We start from the raw sequence: 9977 nt of genomic DNA, 5'->3' as shown, positions 1-9977 counted from the left end.
GGGTTTAGCGATGGAACCGCTGGTGTCTCGAAACTAAGTTGGATGGTCTTTCCTCTTAAAACCAGTCAAAGGGGCAAAGTTCTCTCCCTTGTCTGAACTCATTTCCTCTCTTTTTCTCTCTCTCTCTCTCTCTCTCTCTCTCTCTCTCTCTCTCTCTCTCTCTCTCTCTCTCTCTCTCTCTCTCTCTCTCTCTCTCTCTCTCTCTATCTCTCTGTCTCTGTCTCTCTCTCTATCTCCTTCTCTCTCTTCTTTTTCTCTCTCACTGTATCTCTCTCTCTATCTTACACACACACACACACACACACACACACACACACACACACACACACACACACACACACACACACACACACACACACACACACACACACACACACACACACACACACACACACACACACACACACACACACACACACACACACATACTGGAGAAAGAGGAGGAGGAGGAGAAGAAGGAGGAGGGAGGAAGGAGTGTTTCACAAATTACATGCAGAATTTTTTTTGCACCAAGTGTCAGCCTCTCCCCCCTTTGCCTGCCTCTCTGTGCTCCAGTGGAGTGGAGTTCTGGTACGTTTGGAGTCAGAAGCAGCATTTACCGGTTAACAATATAATCCTCCATTAGACTCGGTCTGTCAGACGTGTGCAGTTCGCAGTACTGTAGGTACACCGCACAGAAAATATCATCTCCCCCAAATGGGTTAAGTAAGAACAGAGAGCGGACCGGCAGGCCAGAGGTTGTATCACTGGGAATATAGCGGTTTGGAACAGATGGAATATGGCTCACACTGCCACAGTGAAAACACCACTCCGGAGGTCCTTCAGCGAGCATGTGAAGGACAAGGCCTGGGACGTGTTCTGGAGGAGCGCGAGGGAGAAGAGACTCTGGGGTGAGTGGGACACAGATACAGTACATTATTAGTACAGTACAGTACAGTACAGTGTTAGTATATTAGAGTATTAGTACAGTACAGTGTTAGTATAGTAGAGTGTTAGTACAGTACAGTGTTAGTATAGTACAGTATTAGTACAGTACAGTGTTAGTATAGTACAGTATTAATATAGTACAGTATTAGTGCAGTGCAGTATTAGTACAGTACAGTATTAGTGCAGTACAGTATTAGTGCAGTACAGTATTAGTATAGTACATTATTAGTACAGTACAGTATTATTATAGTACAGTATTAGTATAGTAACAGTACAGTGATAGTACAGCACAGTGTTAGTATAGTACAGTATTAGTATAGTACAGTGTTAGTATAGTACAGTGTTAGTACAGTACAGTATTAGTATATTACAGTGTTAGTATAGTAGTACAGTATTAGTATAGTACATTGTTAGTATAGTAGCGTATTAGTATAGTACATTATTAGATCAGTAGAGTGTTAGTATAGTACAATATTAGTATATTACAGTATTAGTGCAGCACAGTGTTAGTATAGTACAGTATTAGTATAGTGCAGTATTAGTATAGTACAGTATTAGTATAGTAGCGTATTAGTATAGTACATTATTAGATCAGTAGAGTGTTAGTATAGTACAATATTAGTATATTACAGTATTAGTGCAGCACAGTGTTAGTATAGTACAGTATTAGTATAGTGCAGTATTAGTATAGTACAGTATTAGTGCAGCACAGTGTTAGTATAGTACAGTATTAGTACAGTACAGTGTTAGTATAGTACAGTATTAATATAGTACAGTATTAGTGCAGTGCAGTATTAGTACAGTACAGTATTAGTGCAGTACAGTATTAGTGCAGTACAGTATTAGTATAGTACATTATTAGTACAGTACAGTATTATTATAGTACAGTATTAGTATAGTACAGTACAGTGATAGTACAGCACAGTGTTAGTATAGTACAGTATTAGTATAGTACAGTGTTAGTATAGTACAGTGTTAGTACAGTACAGTATTAGTATATTACAGTGTTAGTATAGTAGTACAGTATTAGTATAGTACATTGTTAGTATAGTAGCGTATTAGTATAGTACATTATTAGATCAGTAGAGTGTTAGTATAGTACAATATTAGTATATTACAGTATTAGTGCAGCACAGTGTTAGTATAGTACAGTATTAGTATAGTGCAGTATTAGTATAGTACAGTATTAGTATAGTAGCGTATTAGTATAGTACATTATTAGATCAGTAGAGTGTTAGTATAGTACAATATTAGTATATTACAGTATTAGTGCAGCACAGTGTTAGTATAGTACAGTATTAGTATAGTGCAGTATTAGTATAGTACAGTATTAGTGCAGCACAGTGTTAGTATAGTACAGTATTAGTATAGTGCAGTATTAGTATAGTACAGTATTAGTGCAGCACAGTGTTAGTATAGTACAGTATTAGTATAGTGCAGTATTAGTATAGTACAGTATTAGTGCAGCACAGTGTTAGTATAGTACAGTATTAGTATAGTGCAGTATTAGTATAGTACAGTATTAGTGCAGCACAGTGTTAGTATAGTACAGTATTAGTATAGTGCAGTATTAGTATAGTACAGTATTAGTGCAGCACAGTGTTAGTATAGTACAGTATTAGTATAGTGCAGTATTAGTATAGTGCAGTATTAGTGCAGCACAGTGTTAGTATAGTACAGTATTAGTATAGTACAGTATTAGTGCAGCACAGTGTTAGTATAGTACAGTATTCGTTCAGTACATCATTAGTACAGTATGAGTACAGTACAGTATTAATACAGTACAGTATTAGTATAGTACAGTATTAGTACAGTACAGTGTTAGTATAGTACAGTGTTAATACAGTACAGTATTAGTATAGTACAGTATTAGTACAGTACAGTGTTAGTATAGTACAGTGTTAATACAGTACAGTATTAGTATAGTACAGTATTAGTGCAGCACAGTGTTAGTATAGTACAGTATTCGTTCAGTACATCATTAGTACAGTATGAGTACAGTACAGTATTAATACAGTACAGTATTAGTATAGTACAGTATTAGTACAGTACAGTGTTAGTATAGTACAGTGTTAATACAGTACAGTATTAGTATAGTACAGTATTAGTACAGTACAGTGTTAGTATAGTACAGTGTTAATACAGTACAGTATTAGTATAGTACAGTATTAGTGCAGCACAGTGTTAGTATAGTACAGTATTCGTTCAGTACATCATTAGTACAGTATGAGTACAGTAGAGTATTAATACAGTACAGTATTAGTATAGTACAGTATTAGTACAGTACAGTGTTAGTATAGTACAGTGTTAATACAGTACAGTATTAGTATAGTACAGTATTAGTACAGTACAGTGTTAGTATAGTACAGTGTTAATACAGTACAGTATTAGTATAGTACAGTATTAGTGCAGCACAGTGTTAGTATAGTACAGTATTAGTATAGTGCAGTATTAGTATAGTACAGTGTTAATACAGTACAGTATTAGTATAGTACAGTATTAGTGCAGCACAGTGTTAGTATAGTACAGTATTAGTATAGTGCAGTATTAGTATAGTACAGTGTTAATACAGTACAGTATTAGTATAGTACAGTATTAGTGCAGCACAGTGTTAGTATAGTACAGTATTAAATGGACTGCATTTATACAGCACTTTTATCCAAAGTGCTTTACAACTTAGGCCTCACATTCACACACGCACATTCACACACGCACATTCACACACGCACATTCACACACGCACATTCACACACGCACATTCACACACGCACATTCACACACGCACATTCACACACGCACATTCACACACGCACATTCACACACGCACATTCACACACGCACATTCACACACGCACATTCACACACGCACATTCACACACGCACATTCACACACGCACATTCACACACGCACATTCACACACAAACGGCAAAGGCAATCATGCAAGGCGCCAACCTGCTCGTCGGGAGCAGTTATGGGGTTAAGTGTCTTGCTCTCAAGGACACTTCCACACTCTGCCCCGGAGGAGCAGGAATCGAACCGGGAACCTTCTGATTACCAGATGGCCGCTGTACCTCCACTGTACAGTGCAGTGTTAGTATAGAACAGCATTCTGTGACTCTGCCTTTAATCCAGTGAGGCAGTGGCGGGGACCTACGAATGCCACTTTGCAGGGATCATAACACATATGCATTTGCGTCACTCTGCCTCTGCTGCATTAAGTGTGTTTTGTAGTATTCTAGTTTTCTACAAATTGAAACCACCGTGCCCGAGAGCGTCTCACTGGGTAATGTTCTGTGTCAAGCACAAGATGCGGGGCAGTGGTTGTCAAAGGCCCCTTCAGCGGTCCATGAAGTTGTCCCACGGGGGTCGCCAGCAAAATAGGAAATACTGTAGTTTAATTCCACCTTTATTTCATTCACTTGAACTTAGCCCAATGAGAGAATGTGTAGGCGTGGCTATTCTGAAGTTTCACTCTCCACTGCCCCCCCCCCCCCCCCCCCCCCACACACACACACATCCTCCCTACAGTATAGCCATAGAATTCTGGACTAAATCACATCCTATAACAAAGGTCTTCTCAGATGGGGTCCTTGGTTGGTACTAAATCTTATGGCCGTACCTGGCCAAGCACATATCAATTTGGGGGTTGGAGAACTGAAAGGAGCCCAGCCCAGCGAGGTTGCATCCGAGAAAGGAGCTTTTGCAACTTTTTTATTTTGTATTATTATTTTTTTTATTTTTGTCATTTCAAAGGCACATGGAATGGACTCACGGCTCGAAATGTGCCATGTTAAATGTTTGTTTTGTGTTACAACATGTTTGTTCAGTTCTATTCATTACTTGACAGTTAACACCTGCAGTTAATTAAAGCAGAACATCACCCAAATTATCCAATGGTATTTCCACGGCCTTGGAAAGTTCACTCGTTATCTGTGAGCATGAGCTACTCTCTCCTAAAACAGACTAAAACTTGCTCTATTGACAATGAATGGGAGTGATTCTGTGCACCCACGCAATGTGATTTTCTTGTTTATACCTACATGACCTTTATTCTATCATAGTGTTCTCAGTTGTGAAACAGAAAATTAACCTGTATTCCCCTGGGTGCTCTCAGTGTCATCTACACACCATCTTTACCAATCCGCTGTCAATGCACCAGCCTCGAACTTTACACCTAACAACGTCACAAATGTGAGCTTTAGTGCTCTAGTTGTTGAATTTTGGAAGAGATTTGCTCATGTTCAGTTGATATTTTTGGACCATCTTAGACCATAGAGATATAGAGATAACACGTACCAATTCTTAAACTGGGCATAGCCCCCCCTTTCAGGAGAGGAAGTGGTGGATGGTAGAAATGCAAGGCGGATGGCATGACAGGGGGAAACTCCTACGACGGTGACCAATACACTCTTACTTGTGAAGTGAAGTGTTTGCATTGCATGTTGACTTGACTCACACTTGACTACATGACAATTGTATGTGCCAAGTGCTTTTTGAGAAGCCGTGTCCACCCTGATCGACTGAGCACCTTTTCAGTAGCCAGTGCAGTGCCTGTTCCAGCTGATTACTTGGTCCCCGGTATTGGCTGCTTGCAGAACCGCTCAGCCAATCAGCTTCACACTCCACACTGCGCTGCCTCGGGTCCTCAGTGATGCACCCCGCCAAGTTGGATGGCGATCAGATGAACAGTTCACAAGAGAATCGAAGGACAGACGTACAGACAGAGACTCTTTCCATTCTAGTTAGATACCTGCTTCATACTCATATAGGAGAGATAGCTGCTTCATTATACTCATATAGGAGAGATAGCTGCTTCATTATACTCATATAGGAGAGATAGCTGCTTCATTATACTCATATAGGAGAGATAGCTGCTTCATTATACTCATATAGGAGAGATAGCTGCTTCATTATACTCATATAGGAGAGATAGCTGCTTCATTATACTCATATAGGAGAGATAGCTGCTTCATTATACTCATATAGGAGAGATACCTGCTTCATACTCATATATGATCATCGGAAGTTAATGCCTCATTCAAGGGTGCAGTGTTAGCGTGGGGAAGGAGATACGATTAGATAAGATAAGATATACGATAAGATAAGGTGGTAACCCGTATTGTCCCTGCATTCCATTGTTGTAACAGTGCAGCATGCCAATGAATAAGTTAATGTTAAAAAAAAATACATATTGAGTACAAAAGGCACAGGCTAAGAGAGAGATAAAGACAGGATAGCAAAATAAATAGAAATAAAAGGTAAATATACAGTTATAGTAAGGAATATAGACCTTTTCAGTCGACTTGCATTGCTAGGGAATAGCTTGGGTCCATGTTTGCAACAGAAAATAAACCTGGGCCCGTTTAGAATGTATATTATGTTGAATACACATTTAAGTATGCTATTTGTGTGTGCATGTGTGTGTGTGTGTGTGTGTGTGTGTGTGTGTGTGGGCAGGGCCGCCTCAGGGGGTGTGCGAGCAGTGCGGTCGCACAGGGCCTCGCGGGAAGGGGGGCCTCGCAAAAAAAAAATTAAAAAAAAATAAAAAAAAAATATTTTTTATTTATTTTTATTATTATTTTTTATTATTTTTTATTATTTTTTTTTAATTTTTTTGCGAGGCCCCCCTTCCCGCGAGGCCCTTTTTCATCACAGACCTAAAATCTAGTTTTGCTTATATGCTTATATATTTCACATTAGACACGTTTGTAGAATGTGTCTGACTTCCTGGCTCTGCAGACTGCAGTTTTCCGGTTTCTGCGGATTTGCTGCTCTACAGATTTTAGGATAGTGTTTCCGGCCCGTCCGCCGACCGCCGTAATACCAAATAGAAGAAGAAGACACACGAGGTAGATAATTCAGCGCTATTCAGAGGAGCGAGGCGAGTGGATGTCTTTTCAAAAGAAGGAGAAGAGAACTTGTGAGCAGATAAATCTGTTAGGCAGCAATATGCCGAAAGGTGTCCAGTCTGCCGGAAAGTACTCGAAGAAGAAGAAGAAGAAGAATTACACCGTGGGCCAAGTCGCCATGATGCTGTCGCCGGCTAGTAGCTAGCTTAGCTAACGGCTAACCTATCCAGAGGAGCGAGGCGAGGCGAGTGGATGTCTTTTCAAAAGAAGCAATACGCCGAAAGGTGTCCAGTCTGCCGGAAAGTACTCGAAGAAGAAGAAGAAGAAATTACACCGTGGGGCCAAGAAAGTCTCCTTCCACGTGACGTTGATACTGCGTTATGGTGAGTGACCGTGAGTCAACATATTATTATATACCCGCCGTGGATCTGTCTTTCTCTCTCTGGAGCCAAACTGGTCGACTACTGTAGCTAATACTACTAGTAGCTAACGCTAACGGTGTGTGCCTGCTGGTGGTGAGAGCACCTGGCTGTATGCAGCTACATAGAGCCACGTGCCTGATTGAGCTAACTGTTAGCCAGACGCCATGTGTGGGCTGGCTGGCTGGCTGTCGGCCCACCACGTCCTCCCCACACCCAGTCTCCTCGGCCGGAGCCGTGGCCCCCCGTACTATACCAGGAGGGAGGGGTGGGGAGCGAAGGTGGAGGGAGGCGCGCTGAGGCCTTTCGTCAACGTGGAGACCTGTGTTGCGCGGCCTTTCGCCCTGCGCCCTCGTGCAGGTAACTAAGATTAATGAAAATGTCATGACATTACCCCACTCTTACTTCCTTCCCCTCCCGAATGTTTTGTTAATAACAATGTTTTTTTCCAGGCAAAACATATGCTACTTCACAACATTTGGAGATACGACATGTGCTGTGTGTGAATGGTGTAGCTTGTGTAGCTTGTGTAGCTTGTGTAGCTTGTGTAGCGTTGGGCCATTGGCCAAAGCTGTGTGTGGCCTGGTGTCACAGAGTACCTGGCTAGCCTATTTAGCTGATGTCGGCCATTGGCTCCTTGCTTTGGTTTCTCTGGTATACCCTGCTCTTCTTGTTGGATTTAAGTGTTGATCTTTGTCCTTTTGAATCTGTCATACATGCTCTAGTCTCTAACACACACACACATGACAAACACACATGTTCTCTCTCTCTCTCTCTCTCTTTCTAACACACACAGTCTGCCTATGGCGGCCTTTCTCGATGGCTAGGCTGTGCTCAAGGATCTTCAGTCACAGTGCTCAGGTATTCTGCCACTGTGTACTCTCTGTTTAGGGCCAAATAGCATTTCAATTTCTTTCCAATGTGTCTCTCTCTCTCTCTCTCTCTCTCTCTCTCTCTCTCTTTTGATCTTTGTCCTTTTGAATCTGTCATACATGCTCTAGTCTCTCTCTAACACACACACACATGACAAACACATGTTCTCTCTCTCTCTGTACACTGTATATTGACTGTAGAACGGGAGCTCTCTCTCGCTCTCTCTTTTGCTATATGTTGACTGTATCATGCCCCGCCTCGGGCAGCGCTATTATTTAAGAATATGTTGACTGTATATATAAAAAAAAAAAAAAAAAAATATATATATATATATATATATATATATATATATATATATTTTTTTTTTTTTTTTTACCTTTGGGGGGGGGGGGGGGGGGGGGGGGGGCCTCGCGTTAAATCTCGCACAGGGCCTCGCATTTCTCCCAGGCGGCCCTGTGTGTGGGTGTGTACGTGCGTGTGCGTGTGCGTGTGTGTGTGTGTGTGTGGGTGTGTGTGCGTGCGTGCGTGTGGGTGTGTACGTGCGTGTGCGTGTGCGTGTGTGTGTGTGTGTGACTGTGACTGATGATGTCCGGGCTGCAAGCTAGCACCACAGCTGGCTAAGGTCAGGGTCAGGGGCCGTTGCAGCATGTGTTGCTATACAGACGTATTGCAATTGGTTCAAAGGAACATCTGAAGCCATCCTTGGCACACCTTGGCAGGATGAGTCTATGGCTGAATGTGCCCCTTAGTCGCCGGCCAGCTCGTCATACAGGAGGCTGATTGTTCATGAGTGGAGATGAGTTGTGGGTCTCAACCTCCTCCACAGCCACCAGAGTGTCCGGTCGCTGCCCCGTGACAGAGCTGGCCTTTTGGATCAGTTTCTCATTGATTTTGTTGTTACCCCAGCGTACCCAGCAAAGAAGGGTACACAACAGGCCACAACAGACTGAATTGAATTTGAACTCCGCCCCCCACTCTCCCCACTTTCTTATTGGTGAGATGAATTTGAACAAGCGTTTTCTACCTGAATCTCGCCTCTGTAACCCCCATTACTGTCCAGTACATTTTAAACCGTAAAAAGTCACGTCTCTCCAAATGGTCTAATTCAGGAAATGAGGGGGAAAATGACCTAATCCATTCATGTCTCTGCTCTGATTATCACACAACAGCGTGATTAATGAAGAATGGATGCTCCTCAAAAGGTGACCTCCCAGAGAGAGAGAGAGAGAGAGAGAGAGAGAGAGAGAGAGAGAGAGAGAGAGAGAGAGAGAGAGAGAGAGAGAGAGAGAGAGAGAGAGAGAGAGAGAGAGAGAGAGAGAGAGAGAGAGAGAGAGAGAGACGTCAGGAGGAGACATATGTTTGACATACTGAACCCTGGGCTGGGCTATACCCTTGGAATCCTGAATCCCTGCTCCTATGGATTGGAGGCCATGTGTTTACACTGCCAGGCCAGGTGTGTCCATTCACCATGGTTCTGTAGATGAGTAAGAGTATGGTGGGGCACGGCCCCAGATAGATGCATGCATTGGTTTGTCCTGGCTGACCCGTGTAAAAAGTACCCAGAAATGATACTTAAGTGAAAGTATGGGTACCCTCTCAAAATCTTACTTAAGTCAAAGTCAGAAAACACACTTGAGTAAAAGTAAAAAAAATTCTACTTTTAAATGTACTTAAGTACTAAAAAGTAAAAGTAAAAACTTTTTTTCTGACTGCCGCAGGATTAACTCAATCTGCACCATCCACGTATGTATACGTGTTTGCTCGCCATGCGTTGAACGATTTTATAGATTTTAGATAGAGAATAGATTTTAATATTCTATTCAGTGTCACGGACCTCTATGTTACCGTTAAAAGGCATACGCTGAGAGTGCAGTACCGGCCAGGTCCTGCTAGGTGGCAGTATCGCCA

General features: G+C 42.0%; 1 protein-coding gene across 1 annotated transcript in view; it reads left to right on the top strand.

Annotated features, from left to right (window-relative positions):
* Positions 1–716: 716 nt before the first annotated feature.
* Positions 717–9977, top strand: part of LOC311233534 (rho GTPase-activating protein 7) — a gene marked incomplete at its 3' end in the record, with an annotated part of 251215 nt that continues 241954 nt past the window's right edge. The window contains exon 1 of the mRNA XM_084320500.1: positions 717–890. Coding sequence (XP_084176626.1) covers positions 779–890 — 112 coding nt within the window. The 5' untranslated portion in view covers positions 717–778. The remainder of the gene's footprint in view (positions 891–9977) is intronic.

The sequence above is a fragment of the Notolepis coatsorum genome (assembly GCF_963971535.1).
Source record: "Notolepis coatsorum genome assembly, chromosome: 8".
Taxonomy (NCBI): domain Eukaryota; kingdom Metazoa; phylum Chordata; class Actinopteri; order Aulopiformes; family Paralepididae; genus Notolepis; species Notolepis coatsorum.
Note: the sequence above shows the minus strand (reverse complement) of the source record. Positions and strands in the feature narration are given on the sequence as shown.